The sequence below is a fragment of the Lissotriton vulgaris genome, chromosome 1_1 (genome assembly GCF_964263255.1).
Source record: "Lissotriton vulgaris chromosome 1_1, aLisVul1.2, whole genome shotgun sequence".
Lineage (NCBI taxonomy): Eukaryota > Metazoa > Chordata > Amphibia > Caudata > Salamandridae > Lissotriton > Lissotriton vulgaris.
The window spans coordinates 535,491,659-535,515,880 of record NC_141685.1 but is presented as its reverse complement, the minus strand read 5'-3'; the positions used below and the strand labels follow the sequence as shown (position 1 = coordinate 535,515,880).

The 24,222-nt window shown below is 43.7% G+C and overlaps 1 protein-coding gene across 4 annotated transcripts in view; it reads left to right on the top strand.

Moving 5' to 3' along the window:
- Window positions 1-24,222, top strand: part of CLCC1 (chloride channel CLIC like 1) — a 274,427-nt gene that overhangs the window by 17,311 nt on the left and 232,894 nt on the right. For all 4 annotated transcript variants that reach the window (XM_086953903.1, XM_086953902.1, XM_086953905.1 and 1 more), the window contains exon 2: window positions 20,147-20,291. In XM_086953903.1, the coding sequence (XP_086810029.1) occupies window positions 20,151-20,291 (141 nt within the window). In that variant the 5' untranslated portion in view covers window positions 20,147-20,150. The remainder of the gene's footprint in view (window positions 1-20,146; window positions 20,292-24,222) is intronic.

Genomic DNA, 24,222 nt, shown 5'->3' with positions numbered 1-24,222 from the left:
CCGCCCGAGGTTTCATAAAATTATTTCTCATCACCAAAAGACCCACCACCTTAAAACTGTCTTATTTCCTTTGGCAGCGACACATAAGAGACCCCGGCTGAGTGCATGCTATGCTTCGACTCTGATGCATTAGATACAAACCCCACGCAACTCAGATGGTAATGTTTAACTTCCAACTAAACCCACACATTAAAAGCGTTTTGACACCTATGATTGCCCGTAGTCATGCCAATGTTTATTTCAGACCACTTACACGCCTTGACTGAATACCAATCCCGGCGCGTATATAGAATTACCAATCATCCTCGCCAAAAAGAAACGATTCCTCACTGAAGGTAAATAGGACAACCCTAGCAACTATTCTTTCCCTCCTCATGGACAGCATGATATCTTAAAATATACCTTATTGCCAACAGAGCGACACGCGTTGTTGACACCAACCGGACCATTCCACTTGAAGAAAACTCTACTTCATGTTACCAACTTGGTAGGTCCCATTGCCCATCAATCACCTTGCGCTAGACGCACCAATTGAACGGCATAGGATTCATCATGCTCCCGTAACCACCATATTCCTATCACGGCCACAAGCCTCACCATCTCCACGGCTGACCTAAGTTCTCAAATAACTCTCACGTACCCTAGTTATCCCAGAGTTCACTATCACCAATCGCCAAAAATCGATCGTTGATAAAAGGATTTCACTAAAGCATGCATGAGTATGAGAGGCCTTGCACTGAATACCCACGCCTCATGGCAACACCTGACACTGCGATTCCGAATACCGTAGTTACAATGTAAGTGCTGACTCTACAAATAACGATTGTATATATATCTCTGTTTTCCTCCCTCTTGCTGTCTTCCAAAACAGGTGTTGTTAAAAAACTTTGTTCAGGCAAAATTATTCTCTTGTCCTGAAGATGATCCCGTTATAACCGAGCTTGGGATCGAAACGTCGACTCCTTTTAGAGTAATTCATACATGTAACTCCACTATATTATTGTTTGTATGAGTAACTCCAGGATACACTGTCAATGTAAATTAATATCAGTGACCTGCAAGCTCACTCTGTTTGCCTGATATTTCCTTTCACTTACTTTTACTTTCTCACTTCCCCCTCTGTATGGCACAGGACTGTGCCCTACTATAACCCCAATGTTTCGGGTTATGTGTTGCATTTTGAGATTAAATAATCTATCAAATCATTAAATATTCCTTGCCCGGCTGGCCAAGGAACTCTGAACTATATAGAAGTCCACTGTGGTCTATATACATTATCTGTGCTCTCCCTTATTCTTGTATGCTCAGGACTGCTTGTTGTTTTGATAAATACTTGATACCCATGGTCCCGAGCCACTTAATGGGTTCCCCTTGTCCCTCTTTAATGAGCAGAGGACAGAAGGGCACAAAAAAAAGTGTGGAACGGAGGGCAGAAGGGCACAAAAAACGAGGAAAAAACGAGTGGAACAGGGATGAAAGGCACAAAAAACGAGGAAAAAACGAGTGGAACAGAGGGCAGAAGGGCACAAAAAACGAGGGAAAGGCGAGTGGCACAGAGGACAGAAGGGCACAAAAAATGTGTGGAACGGAGGGCAGAAGGGCACAAAAAACGAGGGAAAAACGAGTGGAACAGGGAAGAAAGGCACAAAAAACGAGGGTAAAATGAGTGAAACAGAGGGCAGAAAGGCACAAAAAAACGAGGGAAATACGAGTGTAACAGAGGGCAGAAAGGCACAAAAAACGAGGGGGAAAAAACGAGTAGCACAGAGGGCAGAAGGGCACAAAAAAAGAGGACACAGAGGGCAGAAAGGCACACAAAAACAAGTGGAATAGAGGGCAGAGAGGCACAAAAACAAGTGGAACAGAGGGCAGAACGGGCAGAGAGGCATGGGAGCAGCGAGGGGAACAGAAGGGAAAACCGGGCAGAGAGAGCACGGGGACAGCGAGGGGAACAGAGGGAAGGCAGAGGGGCACGGACCATGTACAGGCAGTGGGAGAATACAGACAACAGCAGTCACAGACACAACAATGAAAATACAGGCAATACAATAAAAGCTATAAAGCGGAGGATGAACAAACCTACCTACGCCTACCACTGGCCACCAGGTATGAGGTGCAGGTGGCAGCCTGCGGGTGGTGGAGGGCCTCAAACGTCCTTGGCAGCGGCAGCTGGGGCAGGGAGGTAAAGGCGGTGCTGTGCTGAGGGGGAGCGACCTACCTGGTGGGGTCAGGGGTCAAGAAATAAATGAGCCCGAATTAATCAAGTTAATGTCTGTGAGCATATTTTTCTTAGCCTATGAAGGGGTGAATGTAAAATAAAAGGAAACAGGATCTAAAGGATTATGGCCAGAAAAATATGCAAATTTGGCAATGTATGTTTTGGAACTACCCACCCGGGGGGAGTTGGCAAGTGTTCCCATTGTGTATAATTAAAAACTGTACATGGAATACTAGTTCTGTATAAATAATTATGTGCATAGTAATGGTGACAATACATTGCTCCATAATTAGCAGAATTTAGGCACAAATACTCACTTTCAAATACAGTATAATATTCAAGCTCTGAGAGCATTGAGTTCACAGTTCTTACATCCCAATCATCAGAAACAAATCCAGGGGTGATCACATCACCCATTGCGACCTCAAAGATATTGGGTATCTATTGTGTTTGTGGCACAAAAAATTTCACATGGGACCTTATCCCAAACAGTTCCGTCATGTACGGGAAAGGCAGAAATGTTCACAAGGGACAAGTCTGTTTGCACTTTTTGAGTAGACGAATGAGGTTTCGGTACCTCTACTACCAGTTCTGCATCAGAGCGTTCTGGGAGATAGTGTCCATTTATTAGCAAAAAGAAAACAACTACAAATCCAATCCAAAGTAGCAGAAAAAGTAGTGAGATGGCATCCAACTGTAATGCCATAGAGGAATCAGATAAGTGTGTTTTAACCAAAGAAGAAAGTCAAATACACCATGTAGTGAAGCGTGAGAAGAGTCAGAAAAAGTACTCGACAAAGTAGCCGGAAGCAGTCTGTTGAAAAACAGGAGCTGTAGTAAGTAGAAGAGAACTGGTACACATCGTCAAAGGAGGTTCATCATAACTGTGTTGTTAGAAGTAGCAGAAGCAAGCTGTATGCTCACATTGTATGTGTAGCGGTAACTGGAATGAACAATAGTTCATTCACTACCGTCCCCAGCAGGCGGAAACAACATTGGTGGTACTTTAAAACATGTAGAGGAAGTTCCTGTAGGGTAGTGAGAGGGATAAGGGAACTACCCATGAATCCTCATGGCCTACTGTGTAGAATGGACCACATGATGTAATTTAACTTGATCAGTGGAGACAAATATTTTTTCTTTACAACCAGCAAGCAGTGACAAAATCACAGCTCTTGTACCTTGAATGCCAAGGACTGGCACCGGTGTACAGTAATTGACCAAATTCCTTCTTTTGGAATCCATCCGGAAGGCGCTGGTTGCTCTTCACTCAATCAGTGGCAGGCTTTTTGGAAAGGTAAGTAAAACGCTCATCCTGGAAGTCTTGTAATTCCTGGAAGACAGCGAAACTTTCATTGATGTCAAAAGGTGTATCTGCCGCCACTGCTCTAAGCCAGTCCAGATCTGGATGCCAAATAAGACCTCGCACAGAGTCCAGCCACCCAAAGACCGTCTAGGCAGACTATTTAATGCTTTCTGAACACCATACATGTGATGGATCCAACTACGACCTAAACCGAATACTCTAGCTGTTAAAGATTGCTTTAAAGCACTGTTTTTCCTCTCCATTATCAAATTTCCCTCAGGATGATATGGAGAAGAGTGCTGCACAGCCACACCCAGGGTTCCCATAGTATCTCTGTAGGCCTTAAAAACAAAGCATGGCCCTGGTCCAAGTGGCATGCTGCTACTGCATATGTGCATATGAAGACTTGTAAATCTTTAATAATAGTGCGAGCAACAGCTGATCATTATGGCCACAACCATAGGAATCTGGAGCACGTATCACCTGCATGCAGAATAAACGGAAAAGCGCCGTTTGATTTAGAGGACCGCAATGGTCTAGATCCTCACATTAGAGAGGTGTGATAGAAAGGAGGAGGGGTGTCTGCGGTGAGCGTGCAATGGAGGAGCTCTTTATTTATTGGCAGATGTCACAACTAAGGACATACTGTTTGGTATGCTTGTACAGACCATGCCTCCTAATAGCGTTTTCGCAATAGGGAAATTGTGGCTGCCACACCAGCATGGGCAAATGCTATACCCTCATGGGCAGCTATGATTAATTCTAGCCTGCGGAATTGGTTGGGAATCACACGATCACCCACCCCAGGTTTGGTAGAAAAGGGAATGTTTTGGGCACTTAAGTGGTATGTGGGAAACTGGGCTCTTGTTGCAGCATCCCACCAATTTGTACCTGGCTTTTGATACAACTTTGACTGAGGTATACTGGTCCCTTGCTAACCAGGGTTCCCAGTTACCAGTGTTCTTTCCCTAAAACAGTACCACAATTGGCACAACTTCAGCAACCTCTGTAATTCCCTAGTAAATGGTACCCCTGGTGCCTAGAATACATCAGGTAATGACGGGATTCACTCCCTTTTGCGCTGTTCGTCTCCTTTTATCAAAATCTTCGAAAAGTGCGTGCATGCTTTGCGTGTGCCTTCCCCAATGGCACATAAACGAAATTACCAAACTATGTGGGGCAACGTTTCACCCCACCCCGCCCCAGCCGCACAGCAAATTTTTGGTATATCTCCAATATTCAGCAACATTTCATCAGTTTTTCTTATTTTACTACATTTTTCCATTGCTTTAACCTTCTTATCTGTTTTTCATCCACATGTAAGGAATCATGCTGTCTCCCAACTTCTATGCTCACGATGTGCCCATCCAGGCCTCTGTCACAAACACAATGGACATGCATGATTGTTCATAGCAGTAATCCTTTATTAAAAACCCAATGCATTTCGAGTTATGCAAGCTCTTCTTCAGGGGTTACTGCAAATATTTAAAAACTCCATTACTGTATTGGTCTACATTATAGCTCTAAGGCAGGGTGCACTATATCCCATGTGTGGACATATCTGCATGAGCACATATGACCCGACAATATCAAGTTTATTCTTGGATATTGTAAGTGCACAGGGAAGCCATGAAGAGTGCATGGGCTGGATACTTGTCATTTTGAGTTTCCTAGTTCCATGTTGTACCCTAAGATGTTTGGTAACAAACATGTCATCTTAATAAATTCTCATTGATGCCAGTGTTGGATTTATTGATAAATGCACACAGGAGAACCTTTAGACTAGGGACGCCTGAAAACCTACCAAGCACTGGTGAGGTCTCTGACTAGACTTGGACATCCTGCCACCACCAGACATGTTTCTGACCTCATGGGGTGAGAGCCTGCTCTCTGAGGACAGAATAAAAGGATGCTGTGGACGGAGGTGCTTCACAACTCCTCCAGGCCAGGATGGTCTTCCAGGGCGATAAGCTTCAAAGGCGATGCCGCCTTTGAAATGCGACCCAGGCAGCGCCAGTTAGTGGAGGATGCCAACCCTCCTTTCCTGCTCCACATTCAGCGTGAGGACAGGCTGGAAAAATAGTTGAATTAGAAGCCACCACCAGACATGTTTCTGACCTCATGGGGTGAGAGCCTGCTCTCTGAGGACAGAATAAAAGGATGCTGTGGACGGAGGTGCTTCACAACTCCTCCAGGCCAGGATGGTCTTCCAGGGCGATAAGCTTCAAAGGCGATGCCGCCTTTGAAATGCGACCCAGGCAGCGCCAGTTAGTGGAGGATGCCAACCCTCCTTTCCTGCTCCACATTCAGCGTGAGGACAGGCTGGAAAAATAGTTGAATTAGAAGGTGGGTCCCCCTTCAGCAAGCACCACATCTAAGGTGGAGCAGGTGATGTGGAGCCCACTTTTCATTTCCCTCCATCTTGGTTTGTGAGTGAATTAACCAGTTTGGGTCTGGGTAGTGCCTATTCCCACAGGAAGTGGTCACTTAGAGGGTGAAACACCCTAAAGGTAGGTAGCCAATAAGCTACTACCTGTTTCCCCTTATAACACCCCTAAATCCAGTATTTATATGGCATCCCTGGATCCTGAACTTAGATTTGACGGACATAAAGAAGAGAAGGACAAAGAAAAGCTGCTGACCCAAAGACTGACGCCCTGCTGCAGAACATTGGTCTAAAACGCTACCTGCTGCCTGAAGAACTCAACAATTGTGGTGTGAAGTCTTGTCCTTACACTTTGAAGCCTCTCCAGCCTTCTACAAATCGCCAAAGAACTCCCTTGGAGTATAGGTACTACTTCCCTGCAGTCCACAGGAACCAAACCCCCTGAAGTCCGGTTTGACGACTAGCTGCTCAAGGCGACTCCGATCCAACAGCCAACCCAAAAGTGGAACATCTGCTCTGGAGGAACACATCTGTCTTTTTTTTTTTTTTTGTAAACCTTTATTGTGCATGAAAATATAACAAATACGGGCCCACAACCGTCAGGCCGGCCACGGTACGTTTGAGCACAAGAGCGAACAATACAATTCCTCAGCGGCACCAGGTTAAGGGCAGCAATCAATTAACAGTATACCAGACAGATTCGTGTCGCCGAGAAACAGGAGCATTGAAGGTTAATTTTAAAGTTTTTTTTATCTTAAAATATAAAACAGTGAAGAGTAGAAATCAAGGAGAACTGAGTCCGTACAGTTACTTCACAGCATGAGCAGGCAAGAGCATCACATGAAGCCAAACGTGAAAGCCATTCCAGGCAGTATGGCGGGTACGAGTAAAACAACAAGGTCGTCAGTTTAGCAATTCCACGCCATGTACAGAGCAGCCCACTCCCTATTCGTCCCTATCCCGGACCCAGAGCAGAAATTAGGTAAGAAAAGCGCAGAGAAATAATAATATCGTACCCCCCGCAGTGTGTCTGTCGCTCGCTAAAGAACCCGAAATATAGACAAAGGAGAAAGAGAAAGTGAAAACCCTAAGAAAGAGAAAGAAAGAAAAAATGTAACTTCTGAAATATAGGGAGAAGAACAGAAAACCCTAATCTATAACTCCCAATAAAGAAGAAATGAGGGGAGGAGCCCACCAAACACCAAGTCTCTCAGACACCCCATCCATGCAGCAACTCCCACCCTATTTACCACCTGAGGAGTATAAAATATGCAGTACGAAATAAATAGGGAGAGATCACACGTATCATAGTAGCACGCACATAAAGGGTGTCCCGTCCCGAGGTCCCACCCGCCTAATAAGTCTATTCATCCCATCCCCATGTGTACCAACAAGAACAATGAGCTGCGAACCTTGTACAACGCAAGGAGAGTTACACTCCCACAATGTAGAGAACCGTTTCAATCTGAGATTTAGTCAGCCAGGAAGACACAGTCCACCAAAAGTCCGCTAACCCTGGCCAGTACGTATTCGCCCCCACAGCCAAAACCCTCGCAGGGCAGCCCTCACGGGCTGAACAAAAGGACAAGATGGCCGCCCTCGGCAGGGAGATGTTGTTCCAAAACAAAATGGATGGGTCCGTCCTCGACCAGTTCCATGTACCCCGCTAGACAGCGCCAGTAGTTGCTCCCTGGTCAGCGAAAGAATGAATGTCAGCAGCAGGGCCAAATGAGCACGGGCAAGCAGACTAACTAGCAATGCCTGGGGCAAGCAGACTAACTAGTTGCTGTGTCTGTGGCGCCATCACCAAAGGTAGTAAAGCCTCGAAGGAAACTATGAGCACTGGTGGAGGCGGAAACATTGTAGCGCCGGTGAAGTAAACGGGCATCAAATCGCGTCCGCCAACACTGCCGAGGAGCATATTAAGCGTCTGCTGCTTGTTTATTTTTCATGTGTGCTTATTTGCATGGTAGAGCACTTGTTTGGCAACAATGTAGCCTGGGCAGGAGTAATGACAGACAAAGCATCCCAGTGAGAGAGGCAGATCGGCGATGTGCAGTTCACCCCGGGCGTAGCAGCCTCAAGCCTCTCGTTCAGCGATAGAAAGTCCACACGCATCTCTGCCCACAAGTCATGAATTGCATCGAGAATGGAGCCATAAGTTGGGGCCGCCGGAGGTTTCATCCTCACCTCGATGACAGGCGCGGTTCCCCAGACAGGACAGTGTCCAGGGGACCTCAGCACAGTCCAGGTCGTATCCGAGGCAGCGTTGGCAGTAAATGCAGCCAGATCAGCCATCGCAGCAGCCCCGCCGGGGGAAGCACAGGGGCGCGTGGGTGCGAGTGCCACCGAGAACACAGGGATACAGGTCGTTGTCCTAGCGCAGACACACAAGCAGTGGGCGACCCGTAATGGAAGCCCCACGATGGTCACAACGGGTCGGGAGCAGGTTTGAGGGGGAGCTGCGGTGTTTAAATGTCCGCTATCATGGGGGTGACGCTGCGTACCTCGCTTGTAGATCTCGGCAGCGGAGGCGCCCGTGGAAGCTCCCGGTCGGCAGGCACACCATGCATAAGTGAAGGGCAGGCGCAGATAGTAGCAGGTAGAGGCGCCAGTCAGGGCGCTAGGTTCACTCCGCCTCCATAACCACGGTAGCTCCGGCAGCCGCCATGCCAGCGTCCCCGCCTGGGTCTCGGTCTCAGGGGTAGAAATGAGCTCCGCAGTTCACTCGGCCGTACAGTGGGTTCCAGGCAGGCAGGAACGTCGGGAGAGCACCAGTCAATTCAGCACACTGTCCCCGTCCCCTCGCTAGCGTTCCGTGGCAGGATAAGGTCAGGATTTCGGTGAGAGGAACAAAGGATCGGGGAGCCGAGAGACTTCACGTCCGTTCACATCGCCATCTTGGCTCCTCCCCGGAACACATCTGTCTTCACACCAAGTTTAAAGACACTAAGATCTACTGAAGCCATGCTGCATCAATGCCTGGGGTAACGTACCCCCTACAGCATTCAGGAAGCAAGCATCCGTCAAGGGATGTCGAATCTCACTTCATGAGTTGCCCAGCTATCCCGGAATTGCCTATCCAAGCTGCCTGCCCTCGCCCACAAGGACATCTTGATGCACACCGCCCAGCTGACCTATCTTCTCTGCACCTGCTCTACTGGACTTGGTAACGACGATCCAGCTGTGCTCCCGTGGTCCTGAGGCCCTTGCCAGCTGCTCCCCTCGAGTGGGACCCCTCAGACTTACCTTTAAGTCCCTTTGTGCAGAGTTTTTTTTAAGTGGCCCCCCCTTCTTCGTAGCACCCTGCTCAGGGATGCTCCAGAGAATCCGCTGGTGGAATATTAGGCCTGGCCTGAAATCCAATTGTGTAATTTAATACGCATTTTTTTAGGTTTCGCCTAAGTGAAAGCTGCGCACTGCGCAGCTTTTCGCGCAGGCGAAAACCTAATGAGAATAACTATGTGGCTTGGAAAACCGCCCTCTGTTCCATTGGCTAGCTCCATAAATGGAGGCTAGCCATTGGAACAGAGATCTGTCCGTCATGGCCGGACCAGATTCGTGGGCGTTCCCGCGATTTCTTCCCTCTCCACCCTTTTCTGATCGTCATCGCGGCGTTGGACGGTGTTTTTTTTGAGGGGGGGGGGAAGGTTTGTTTTGGTCATTTGTCCTGGAAGGCACCGCAACGAGGGACGTCTGCCTGGCATCGGCTAGCAGGTAAGCAGCATATTTTACTCCCGTTCCCGCCCCCCCCTCCCGGCTGTCCGTGAGCCCACCCCCCCTCCCGGCTGTCCGTGAGCCCACCCCCCCTCCCGGCTGTCTGTGTGCCTGCCCGCCCCTCTCCCGCTGTCCGTGTGCCTGCCCGCCCCCCTCCCGCTGTCCGTGTGCCTGCCCGCCCCGCCTCCCACTGTCCGTGTGCCCACCCCCCTCCCGCTGTCCGTGTGTCCATGGGCATCTGGCTTCACTTTCACATGAGTGCACTGTGTGATTCAGGACTGCTCTGTAAGATTATCACGGAAGGCACTGGGTGTATTCTGTGAACATTTGAATCACTTAGAAATGGCACTTCCTTATAACGTATGTAAATTGATGACAACCATTGTCAAAGTTAACACTAGTCCGGACTGTTGTAAAGTCGGAACTCTGAAGATTTTATCACACGTCACCAGCGCTCAAAGAACAGGTACAGCGAAGAGGTGCAAGCTTCCCACCCTTGGAAAAGGTTAGGCAGAAGGAGCTTGCTTTACGTGCAGATAGGCCCACCTATTGCAAACATCAAGCAAGCTTCCCTCAGGCACACTGAACAGGTGCAGGCTCAGCTGTCCACGGTACAAGCTTCTCTCAGGACACATACGAGTGGACAAGACAGAAAGTTCACAGAGAAAGCAGAGGCAGAGCCAGGGGGCTGGCTTGACTCTATAAGCCAAAACACGAGCCGAGTCATAAAAGGTTATGCATGTAAAATACACAGCAAAAGTCTTGTAAAAACGAGATAAAGACTTTCAGGTTAACATTTTAATTCTACGAGCGAACCGAGGTGTCAATTTATCATGTGCACTTTATACATGGCCGCCGCTGTTATATGTCGAACATTATCTATCAAACCACACGCGTGTGTTTTTTATATAGCATGCACCCAAGTTTCAAGTTTAAGTTTATTGTTTAGTTATATAAAACCATAAAATTTGTGGCAAAGAAAACCGATCTCAACTACATTTATCAGATAGAACAGATTACTTTGAATGCACATGATCCTGACTGGCCTTAACACAATATATTCAGACCTTTCATTCTTGATTTCGCATTCCTACATAACTAAAGTGCCATTGTGCATTATAAAAATAGTTAGTTCCTAATCCTTAGCAACACCTAATACTTCACAATCAATTGTACGACCTATTAAACCTTATTTAAACCTGAAAACAATAGGAAGCTTTCTTCTGCAAAGGAGACAAAAGAATGTGCAATAGGAGACATTTCGACCGCCTGAATATATTGCATGGGAGTAAAGGCTGGGCATACAATTAAAATCTGACATTTTGCTAAAGTGCCTATGTGCATTACATAACTCATCCTGCTGTTTCAATGTTCTTGGCCGAGTACTTTCTTGCCCTTACAGAACGTTTTAAAATACACAATCAGCATTAAAGCCTTAGTTACGGGAGCGGGTGTGGCATAACGGCTAGAGCGGTGGACCACGAAGCTGGGGAACCCGGTTCGAGGCTCAGCAGGGAGGATCAACATTTTGTCTGCCTCTCTCTGCATGCTACAGAATATCGTTGTGTACATTTACACGCCTGGAGTATTAGGGGTGGTTGATGAGAGTCTCTCACTACTTCAAGCATTAAATATTGGAGGGAACGGGACGCTCTGCAGCCCTCTTCTTCGGCAGCAGTTTACATTTTCTAGAAAAACCTTCTTTGGAGACTTGCATGTGCCGACAATCATTACGTTTTATATTTGAAATTCTTTGAGGTCGGATGTCATACGGTGCTGTAAAGATATAAGATAAGGTTTCTCCACAGTACTGTAATCACCAGTACAAACGCAATGCTTAATAGTGCCTAATAATTCCGTCTGCCCGTTTGTCTATAATGCTTGCATTTGATTATGGGGCCTTCACGTTTCTCACTTCCTGCGAGGATCCTTTAACTTAAGGTCCGAGAGAGCTTCTAAAAGACAGGAACACTTTGGCATATTAAGCGTCTGCTGCTTGTTTATTTTTCATGTGTGCTTATTTGCATAGTGCATAAACCTCCAAGTGCACATCTTAACGTTTTTGAGTTATGTTGCTAGCTGGTGAAGGCTTCTTCCGCGGTAACTCCTTGTAGATCATGGAAATATGTGCTGTGGTCTGTAAAACTACGCAGGTTCTAATCCCTGTAGCAAATCAGGTGATCAGTGAAATTTGCCTGCAGGTTGCATGTTTACATCTGCGAGTTAATGCGCCTGCTGCAAAGATCTGCTTGGTACCCTGAGGTAGCTGACTCAGGCTTTCATCCTTCAGCAGTGGATAACTTGTCTAAATATAGAACACATTTTTTTATCTTTCTTGTTTTCCTGAGGTGGTGTAGTTTACTGATAAAAATTGTATTAAAAGTTAACTGTCCCTTCTGAGTTCTGTTCAAATCCCATCATTCCTACCTGGTTCCCCATCCTGCCCTACTCTCCCTTCCCACTGCCCCATACCTGTGTACCAGAAGTCGTTTTGTAAATGCTTTTCATAGTTACTCTGTGACGTTCTCTAATGTTCCCCTTGGTAGAATAACTGTACATACAACATGCAAATGGATAAATTGACCTGGAGAATAAAACTGACTGGGCATGTGTAATAGTGACTATTAATGTATGTTGCAGTTGTACATAGTGAGCTAGACCTGATGGGCGTTGGATCGCTTGGCATAAGAACAGTTACAATACTAAAGCACTTTTTACATGTTTCTGCAGATATTGCAGACAGGTTTCAAGTTTAAATCAAGCTGAATGTATTACTTTCAGGTACTTCGTATATAAGTTTCCATGTCGTCTCGTCTGATTTTTTTGGGTGGACTGACCACTTCAGGGTTGAAAATTTAGGCCAATAACACATTGTAAGATGCTGTTTAGAGTTAAATGTGCCTGTGTTTTTAATTTCTTTATTTAACCAAACTGGTCAGATATCTGAGCTTGTCTCGGGAAAGTTTGTTTATAACCGAGGACGATGCAAAACAAGCGATACACCAGACAACTTATGCTGCTGTGTCCTTCATGAAGTTAGTCACTCATTCCATCTGACGCTGATAAGGGAATGGTTTACACTTATGGCACAGAAGGACAAGCCGGGGGGAAAAAATAACATCATTGTGTTTTTTGCCAGCAGGATTTCTACATCCTGTATTGCTGAGAGCAGCATTCTTTAATGAAGCTGCCTTAAGGTTGCTTATCGAAAAGAAAAGTAGGATATGAACTAGACCCCAATAACTTTTAAGAGCAATGTAGTAGTGAGAAAAAATGTTCTTCGCAAATATGTGCCGAAATTCTGGCTCTCCAAAGTAGCGTGCAATAGAAGGTCTGAATCCATGTAGTAAATCATACTTTTATGCCCTCTCTGTGGGGGACTTATACCCATGTGTCTGTATTTCTTGATGAATTATTTCTACCACAAATTAGGTATATTGGATTGTTGGCACTGTGATAACATTATCACATGCAACAGTAGTGAGCATGATTGGTGAATGAAACAATACAATTACATTAAGGCAATTACTGATTTTGTGGGCAAAATAATATCAGGTGCGCTTTAAGCAAGACCTATAGCTGTGGAGCGGTGCCTAGGGTATTTTGAAACAGAACACATTGGCCTTCAGTTCTGTCTTGAAAGTGAGAAGGAATAGTCAACTAAACAAATCTTTGGGGAAGGTGTTCCAGTGGAAGACTGGTATTAATTTGGTGTGTCCGAGTTTTGAATGTGTACTGCAGCTATATAATTTATATTTGCTGTTCGAAGTGCTCAACATATGGGTTGTAGCAAGATGGGTGTTGGGTTGGGTTAGCAACCGTTTTCAATATATTAAATGTATCTAAGTGCTCGTGAAATGTGTTGTTATCGTTCTACCTTTAATACAGTGCTTAGAAACAATACGTGTAAGGTATCGTCCATTTGCGAGAGATTAAGCTATTGGCATTCTAAATGACAATGCCATTAATTTATCTGTTTTCAAAACAAACACATAAATAAAAAAAATTGTCATTTACAATGCCAATAGCTCTAACTTTTACAAAGGCGAAACCGTTGCATTGTAAATGCTTGTTATTTTCTTCCATTGACTTCAATGGTGCGTAATTGGGCACAAAAGTAATTAATTTTGTGAACTTTGAAAATTGCTCTCTCAAAAAGTGCTTACTGCAGAACACACTTCTTGGTCTAAAAAACGACATAAAAATTGGTGTTATTTTTATAAATTGGTCTCAAATTTATTCTTGAGTGTGTCTCATTTTTGCCTCTTTGAGTAAAAAAACTTCCTGATAAACCTAACTGCATGCCGCCCACACTACCACAAATACAGCATTAGTGTTATCTACTTTTGCCCCGGTATACGAATCTGAGTCTCAATGAACTCTGTACACTGTACTTCATTTTAGTGCACTATATAGAGAGCCAGCGTCTTACATGGTAGGAATATTTTGCTGGATATTTTTTAGGCAAAGGGGTGCCGTTGCACGAAGCATTGACGGTAGCCATGAAATCTTCATCTACCCTTGTGTGAGAACGAGTAATCGCAGCTACAGTTAAAGTCTTGACTTCAGATTTGGCAGCTTCATCTGCCAATTAATCCATACAACATGTATTCCAACACACTGATGACTCAATGTGTGTATTACTTGAGCTTTTGGCAAACTGTCTTTCAGTTGTGCCAGCTTTCCCCAAAGCAGTTTGTGCATGATAGTATTACCCTTTGAGTCTTTGACTCCATTCAGGCGCCAATAATGTACTTTTTCATTGCAAGACTGAAAGCAGTAATACGAATCGCGCACTATGATTGCAGTGAATCCAGGATCCGTATTTTCTAGTGCCATAATCAATGCCTTTATATTTCAGCCATTTGCGCACTACATTCCCCTAGGTCAGAAGTCTTCAAACATTTTGATGTAGAGACCCCCCCCCTGTCAAAATTCTTTAAGTTTAAGAACCCTCCCCCCTGATGAAATTTCTAGAAGTTGGGACTCTGCATCATCGACAACCATCATCGCCTCCAGTTCCCATTGCAAATCATTTTTATGGTGGCCCATGCTACAATAAAGAAGGTGCCCATTTGGATGGCTTTGACTAAACATAAAGCTGGGGAAACATCCTTAACAACGAAGTTTAAATTACGACTTACATGAACAACGAAGTCGAACAACGAAAAATCTTAACAAGGACTTGCCTAAAACACGACTTTAGTTAACAACGAAGCTTAATAGATGCTTCTGCCTTCTGTCATCAAGATACATTGAAAAAAATGACCACTAGATGGCACTGCGCAGTCAAAACTGTTGAAGATGGACAGAAACATTGCGAGGCCTTCAATATTTGCAAGGGAAATAATATTTCTAATAATAATGACTATTCTAGAGGGAAAACTGAATGTTCTGGGCTGAAATGCCGGCATGGCATGGGGGAGTGTGTTGTCTGTCATGAGACCAGTAGTTAGGCCTTAGAGAGGCAGCCCGCAGTGTAATCTCCACACACAGAGAAAGAATAGCAGCATTATCCCAAAATAACAGGCAGAGTTAAGCACTCGGCACTGATTTAAAAAAAGGACCGGGCAGACCTACAACATAAAAAAAACAGCACACCGCTGATAACTCACATGGCTTAAGTGCCCAGCAGATCTTTGTATAATAAACAGTGTCTCTGGGGCTCACCCTTGTCGAAAGAAATTCAGGAGGTAAATCCTTTAGCACATCGTATAGTGGTATTCAAATTTTAAAAAATGTATCACAGATTGTTGCCAAAAAGGCCTATGGAAGGTTAATTACAAATGAGTGAAGCAAGATAACTTAAATATTGCAAGTCCGCTAAAGAGTAGCAAGAAAGCAAGTTGCTCATGATATGTTCTGAAGGTAGTGGTAGGTTCGGTAATTATGTAAATGGATTTTGTTTCGTGTTTCAGGAAGTCGTGGTTTAATACTTAGTGGTTTGGCTTTGATCGTTGTTTAGCCTTCGTTGTTTAAGCACTAGTGATTTAGGAAGTAGTTGTATAATCATACAACCATAAAGCTGTTTACCGTCATATAGGCCACAGAAATGCATACAACAATTCAGTTTATTGAGTAGATTCAGGTATACAATGGGTAGTAAACATTCTATTATTACCCTTTGGAAACAAGTAAAATGTTTTAAACAAGCTGCCTCTCTCAATCTGGGCCTTCTTTAAGGTGGTGTGCAAGTGCCCCTGCACTTGGCGCTAACCTTGGGGTTGGAGGGCATGTAGATAGCTCTGTGAGTTATGGGTTTTGTCACAGAGATATTTTTGTTACTTGCAGTTCATAAGTTAAAATCCTAATGTAGCACATTGAGCTAAGAACTGACAACACAGAGCAGCATGGAAACATGCTAAAAAAAGTTAGTTTGTTTGGGTGAGAATGCACTTTTATTAGTCAAGCCAATCCCAACCACTGTATTACATTTAAAATGTTGAGTTTGTACTTCCCCTGACCAAGCGCTTCTAAAATATAACGCCTATCAGAATGAATGACATGTGACTCTTACACCTTGTAGTCCTCATTGTCTTATGCAACATTTCCTATAAGTTGAGTTACATATGCATGATTCATTCTCTGTATAATGTGTGTGTTGTAAAGGAGGAAGAAACATGTAGGGGGGAAGATTAACAATAGAGCCAGCTGAAAAAGACACACTCTGGTAAAGTGCAGAAAAAAATAGCGCCTAAAAAAATGAGCAGTGGAAGGACATGAGTAATGTGCCCATGCTGCAGGGGAGGGACAAACGCGCAAAGAGGAAAAAAGCTAGTAATTTTGCAACTCGTCAGTAGAAGCTCAAAAGAGTAAACACAAGAAGAAACAGTGGCGTAGATAGCGTGCCAGGGGCCATAGTGCAGGGAAATAAATGGGCCCCATGGCCGCTGATTAAAGTGAGAAATTTAGTAATAATCAGGGTTCTGATTGGGGTTCTGTGGGTCCCTCAGGCATATGGGGCTTGGTGCCACTGCACCTGCTGAACCAATGGAAGCTACACCCTTGTGAAAGCATTTGAAATGTGTTTTAAAGCAGCCATAATGATCCTAGATATATATTTCAAGTGAGCAAAGCCATAAATGCTAGTCTAAAATAAATACAAACAATTTATGCATAGTTGTATTTAAATATGTCCAGGTTTTTGCAGAATACACAATGTTACATCTATCAACCCCTTTTAATGAATGTGTTTATTATGTACTTAGAAGGAGTAGCAATCAATTCTCTTCATCTGTTTAATTATATTTTTTAAATCTGTTTCTATGTATCATGCACTGCTTTTATGGTTTTAATTAACCGACTAAAGTTTTTTGACTGACTGACTGACAATGTTACATGTCTTTGTCATATGTGCAGACTGTGGTGAGAGGCAATTACATGACGTTCAAACAATTCTCATTCATTTATATTCCCCAGGATACCTGATGTGTGTTCTACAGCATATCAAAGGGGCAATGCTTGTACAATCTATAACTGTGCATGCCCCGCACGTGAGCAGATGGACCAGCATGTACATATATAAACTTAAAATACTTTTGCAACAAAGTGGAGCTCAAACAACACTTTGCATAAAAATAGTAACTGGAAGTTGAGTTGCTGCGGTCTCTGAAGAGTAGGATTCACAGGTGTCTCCCCAAAACCAAGATCGAGGAGCTATGATTATTAGACAGAATGAGTAGTGGTTGAAATAGGCAACATGGGGATTAAAAAAGAGAAGTTAGTCTGGTGGCGAAAAGAAAATGTGCAGCACGGATCAGCCCTGGCTGGCCAGTAGAGAAATGTAATGCTCATGAGCCCCATAGGAGGAGTTTATTAAACTCAAACTGTTCTGTGAAAGTTATAAGCGATTCAAAATCTGAATCTATCCCCAAGAGTGGCTTTCTACACTACAACTGATATTCCTGGCATTTTTCATATTGCATTTTTGTGATGCTGTCTTTCCCAGTCCTATGCAGTTTGACATGTGCAATCTGGTTTGTTGATTTATCACACATGCTGCTACAACAACGAAAACATAATTTACATTTCACCACATTGTAATATATTGCCCAAACCCCCGGTATGGCCCAGTTCTTTTAGTGAATAATTGATCAGGTAAACAAATAAGAATGAGTGTTTGTGCTTGCATACATGTATGATAGTCTGTTTGTCTGCCTGCGAGGTGAAAAGACAGGGCATGGGGGATGAGGCGTGGAAGAGGCGAAGAGAAAGCTTACCTTCTAATTCTGGAAAGCTTCTGTTGCCTATGAAACCAGGAGGGAAAGCAACATGGAGCTCCAACTGCAGAGGTAGCAACGAGGATGAAGCAGGCAGACACCAATGAAAACACAGGAGCAGCAATGCCGCCCAAGAACAGTAACAGCACGGAATGAAAGGCAGCAGCATCGATGAAGAAGAACTCCCACAAAGTACAGCCAGTATTCCAGAGATGCATGTATATGGACACACTTCACAGGCATTTTCTGATATCCATGCTGCAGTTTCTCGGATTGGAGAACAGGCGTTCATGACTTTACCACACTATGATTGGCTTCTTTTACGATATCCTCCAATCAGGGAGGCCCCTAAGCTGCACACCATTTGAAACCAAAACGAAGAGCAAATGTTTTGGATTACAGGCGGAAGTAAGGCTGGGGATTTCGCGACCCCCTTTCCATGACTCCATGGCCTCCCTGGGGGTCGCACATCACAGATTGAAGTCCTTTACCCTAGGGACTGCATAACTGTTTTTTGATGCTGGAACGTTCCATCCATCATGACGCTGTGTACCGCAGTGCAAGCTGCTGAATATTGGTGCTTTGTACTTATAGCAGGTTGGGATGAACCATCAGTGATTATGATGTGTTTGTATTGATCAAAAGGCAAAATGTTACTGGGCATGGGGTATTCATGTTCATATTGGAGAAATTCTTGAGTTTTTAGAGTAGGGTCAAAAACATAGTCTCCGTCAGTAGCCAGTAGGGAAGTGGCCCAAGTGGTTATCTCGTTCTATGTACCTAACCTTGAATGAAGAGTACAGATTGTGTTGCAGGGAAGGTTTTCTAAAAACAAGCTTCATAAGCAGCATTAAGGATCATATTGTGAAAATAAAATATGGAAAAGATAACAGGACTAAAGCAAAGTCTGCTAAAATGTGTCAAATCTAAAACTAAAAGGAGAACCATATGGGGCCCAAGAGGGCTGCACCACCCACTTGTGTCACAGAGCACAGACACAGATCTGAGCAAAGCAGTCATTGACCTGCTCTCTCACTGCAGTCTTTAGCCGTGTTTGAGCTTCTTTGCTAGACTTTGGGACTTCTGACGTAGATTACACACACAACTAGAAATGTCACTTCTTTACTTGATTTTCTTACTCATCCTCTGTCATCTTCCCTGGCCAAATAGGAAGAACATGGTTTACCTCTTAGGTGGCTAGAATGCGTAATGAACAGACACGTCCTTCAATAAACCTTCCCATGCCCCAAAAGAACTCTTGATGGTAAAACCATATATTCTCATGTGAAAGATGAATCTTCTAATGTTGTGTTCGTGAATCATACCAAGATAGAGCTGTGGCTTCCCTGGGAGTGTAGAGTATGTTAGTCGAGTCATTGTTTAATATAATGCATTGCACATATTTAAGACTATGCTTTAAAACATATTTCATTTGATTCACTGTTGTCCACCTGCCTATGTCTTTTTGGAAAACCGAACGTGTATTTGTAAAATGCATGTTCACCCAAGGGTATCTTGGCGCTGAATAACAGATGTTTGTTGGTAACCAACTCAGTGGTACTCATTTTGTCGACCTGAGAAGGATGAAATGCTGAAGGGACCCGCCAGGATTTTAACTTGTGACCATGAGGTCGAACACAGGCCTCTACAGTGGAGGCAATAGTCCACCAAGCCACCAAACCTTAAGAGCAATTAGTTAGAGGTCAGTTATCCTTTTTGGCCAGATATGTGTTCATTTCTCTTTTTACAAGTTATCTCATAGTGCCAGGAGTAGCAGAAAAGATACAGTAGAATCACACTAGGAAATATCCAGTGGGGTACTCTGGAAGTTATTCTGAGCTCTGGTGCTTTTGATTTTCTTCCCAATCCCCACCCATTGAATTACATTCCTTATTCCTTTTAGAGTAACTTGAGAATAAAGCTACCCTTTTCACCTAATGTGTATATAGCCTATCCTGGTGTAAATTCTAGTCAGTTATTCAAAATCCTTATATGGAGTTTTGGGGATAGGTAAATTCTGATGACGCTGAAAAAACAGAAGTGAAGATCTATTTGTTAAAGTGAAACATCTACTGAACAAAAGGAGCACATTTGCACAAAAGTACAGTAACAATTTCCAAGGTGGAACTAAAGCCATCACAACAGTCCTACCCTGTCAGCCATTGCATCAGAAACCATTTGGGTATGTTCAACTGAAATGTAATCATTGTACTCAATACCGTGTGTCCAGCTCGATCTATCTCAAAAGTCTGCTGGCTTTTGTTGACTAACAAGAACGTTTTTTCTGTTTGTTTTTTTAGAAATATGCATTATGCAATGGGGATTCATTTGCTGCTGAGTGCGCTACTGCTGCTGGCAGATTCAAGAGCTCAGGATGATGAATGGATTGATCCTACTGATATGCTTAATTATGATGCAGCCTCTGGGAAAATGAAGCATACAGTGGTATGTTCATACTGCAACATTTTTATTTTCTGTGTTTCTCAATATTGTTTTCTAACATGGCAGCAGTTTGCATTAGTTTGACAATGTCCTGTTTTCCATTATAGCCTATGTTTGTTTCCATTTAGAGGGCCCACCTTTCTAAAATATTTTAAGAATGTTCATTTAGCGTATTCTAGGTCACAAGGATAATGATTTAGTTTCTAACAATGTGCTCCTTTTTGGACACCTTGTTTGATCTGTCCTTTTCGTGGTGCTTGCTCAATTTTTAAAACCACTTTTCATATTGAGAGAGGACTGTTCAGCGTGTGGGCTTTGACACAGATCTGAGAATAAAACAGTAGGGCAGCTAGCTGCAGGGTATGGAATGACAATCTCTCACAATGTTTGGTTCGAAAGATGGAATCCGAGGCAGGGGGCACTAGAAGATGATTCAGAGTTCGAGCAGTTACTTACCTTGTTTGAGTAAAGGATGTTAGCACAATTGTAGAAGACTCCCACCCATTAAGTAAGCATTGATTCATAAGGTGATTTGGCCACTGACCAGCTCGCAACCACTAGAATTATGAAGACCAATGAAGGTAGTTTTGATTTGCGTAGTCACCCTTGTGGCACACCCCTTGAGTTATCAGTTCAGTAAGAACATGCCCACTAGACTAATTGGTTCATTTATTTTGGGTAGCGCATAAAGGGTTTGCCAAGATAGACAACCAGAAGTGTCTATCAGAGACCTGGTGCCAAGATATTGGTCAGGTATCATTTGGATTTCATGCTTTAATTCGAAGTAGTCAACCCTGCGATTTGCTAGTTTTAGATCAGCTTGTTTGACTGCTACTTTTGACAATGTCTTCTTGGGCTTCTCTAACGAGTCCTACTGTATACAATAGTAGCACCCCTATTTTACATAGATAAATCGCTGTCCGAGTATTGTCTCAAATACTTGCATTAAAGCCAGGAAAGTCATAAACAGAAATTCCACTGTTCTCCCACTCCCACTCTCAAAGTTGTGGGTGCTCCTTCATAAGAAAATAGGGTATCTACCTCACTCCATGTCTTGATGGATCTTACTTCAAGAACTGAGTCCCCACTAATAATTCATTGTCTTTCAAGTGTGTTAGTCAAATTAGTTAAAGAAAAGGAAACCAAGATTACAAACCAGGAAGTCATACAAGAGCATAAGACTGGGGAAAATATCCATGATGGCATTGAGTGAAGTGGCCAGTCTACTTGAAAGGTTGCCCTCTCAGCGACCCTTGAAAATATAGGGCCTGAATTAGATGTTGGCAGATCTGGTCCTGCTGTTGCTTTTTCAATGGTTTTTCACCCTGCCGACTTGGCGGGCCGTCCGCTGTATTTAGATGTTTGCAGGTCTTAGGAGGGAAGCCCCGGCGCCTCCGCCAGTATCTTGCTCCCGTGTCGATGGTGTCAGAGGCAGAAGCGACTGCCAGAGGGAGTCTCAACAAGAATACTGCTGTGCCCATTTCGACGTGCCTTTCCATCAAGGCAACTGTGGTGGGTAAACCTTCAAACTCGAGTTGGTGGAATGGAAGAAAAAGAGGTGAAAACTTCTGTGTCCATCTTGAACCTCTTTGTGCAGGTCCTTCCTGTGCTGCTGCTACTTCAAAACGACGCTCAGCAACCCCGTTGTCACCAGAATTTAAGTTAGACTTGTGTGTCACTTGTCTTACTATGAATCATGTGTTATCGTTTGCTTCTGCCTCGTGTATTTTTACATTGCTCTCACATGCAAATGTTTTTTGTGTCATGCATATGTGTTGATCTTAATATTTTTATATTGGTAAAATGAACACGTCTGTATTGACACATAAACATTTTTTATTTGGTGGTGGTTGTGGATGTTGTGCTTGTGGTGCCTGTGGGTGTACATTCAATAGTGTGTGCATGTTGTTGATGTGCAATGCTAAATGTAAACAAGCATTGGCATAGCCAATAGGTCTCGCCTTTAGGACCTTATAAGTATTTAGTTATGCAGCACAACATCCTTGGTGCAACAACATCAACTGTTGCATGGCTAAACACTTAGAAGGTCCCAAAGGCGAGACCTATTGGCTATGCCAATGCTTGTTATTCTCCTGTCCTCAACATGGCTAGTAAATCAGACAGTAACCTGATTGAGAGGAGTTACAACTGACCAACGTGTTAATAACTGACAAGAGCTGCTTATGCCATTGAATGAAATGCAAAAGCAGCAAGGTCAATAAACAACTGAATACTGGACTGCATATAGGATGTATAACAGAGCAGCATAGAGGCCAGTTCACTCTTAGATCGAGGTATATACACAAATATACATATTACAATGTTTGGCCACCTCAAGGTAATATTTAACCACTTTGGTTTTCAAGAGATGGGTGTTTCTTGTACTTGAAAAATCTCTTAGTGTTGGACTGGCTGTGATATTTAGTGAGGCAGCATTCTAGTGCATGGGTCCCAGAAGGCAGAAGGATCAGAATATGGACAGTGTGCAGGGTGGCTTTAGTGAGACAAGGAGGTGTTGACTGACTGATCTTAAGTTGCATGAGGTAATATATTGGAATAGGGCATTAAAGTGGTAATTTGGAACTGACCCAAGATTAGCTTTGAAGGCTAGTATTAAGAGCTGTCCAAAGGCCCTTTTTTATAGCGTAAAGCCAGCACGATTGATGTCAATAGTGTGAAGTGAGGGTGTTTCTGGGGGTTTGAATACCATCCTCATGACAAATGTTAAGACTTTGTTGAGGGAGCTCAAGCCATGATGAGGAAGGTCCACTAAAACCTTCGTAGTTGTATGTTTGTTAATAGCCAATGAGCTAATCATTGCTTTGCCTTAAGGAGGTAATATGAGGTTGGATCATGTCTATATTTAGGATTTGATATCTTGTTGCAGTATTGTGAGTGGTGATAAAAGATTCCAGCCTCATGGAAGTGTTTTAGAATATGTAAGTGCACAGTAGATGTAGCAAAACTGAGTGTGCCGGGCAGGAACAAGGTAGAGTAGGTAGCAGAACTAGTCCTGGGGAAGGCAAACTATTGGACCTTCATCTTAAAATATTTCAAATGAATAGCAGCAAGCTAATCTGCTTTAGGGGACTTCTGAAAGCATGAGAAAGTTGGGAAAGAGAAGTATTTTGGGGTGCAACCTCTCTGTATGTGGTAGGAAAATCCAAAATAGGTGGTTGATGTGGAGATTATGTGCCAATAGCTGAGGGTAGAGTTAAAATAGGTGGAAAAACAGAAGCAGCAAAGAAAGATCTAGAAAAAAGGCCAGCATTAGTAGATAGAAGCTGACATTTCAAGGTGTAGACAAAGTGTTGAACAGTAAACCTCATCTTTATCTAGACCTGTCAATGAATCCTTGCACTTGAAAAACATTATGCTATAGCTTCTAAATTTAGGAGCCTAAAATTGATGTAATCTGAAGAAATCACACGAGCTCACATAAAATGTCTAAAAGGTAGGCTTTGCCGAAGAGTGTAGGCCTGCACCGTAGTGTCTCGTGCTACATTCTGATGTCAAGCTCTTCAAAGCGCCACTGTTTTCTGAAATGTCAATAACATAATGGAAAAATATTTATACTAAGTATAATGCTGCTGAGGAGGAATAGGTCTTTAGTCGGCGAGTGCTATGGAGAGATTTTTGGCAAAGAACACAACATCAGTAATGAGCAAAATTTCCACGTGTGTTAACGTGCCCTAGCAGCACACCAACCTGTCTCTGTCCTTTACAAGTTCAAAACCAGTAGTATTAACTGAAAGCCCAGCAACGTGAATGAAAACAAAGCAGGCTTCACGTGCCAGGCTCCGGTGCCATTGTCCTGGACACGTCAGCGCCATACACACGTTTAGGAAGGAAATTCAATGGGCTGTGAAGCCAAGTTAAGCATATGGCCAGAATTAAATGTACATGCTCTCGCAAGGAATGCGGAGCAGAAACA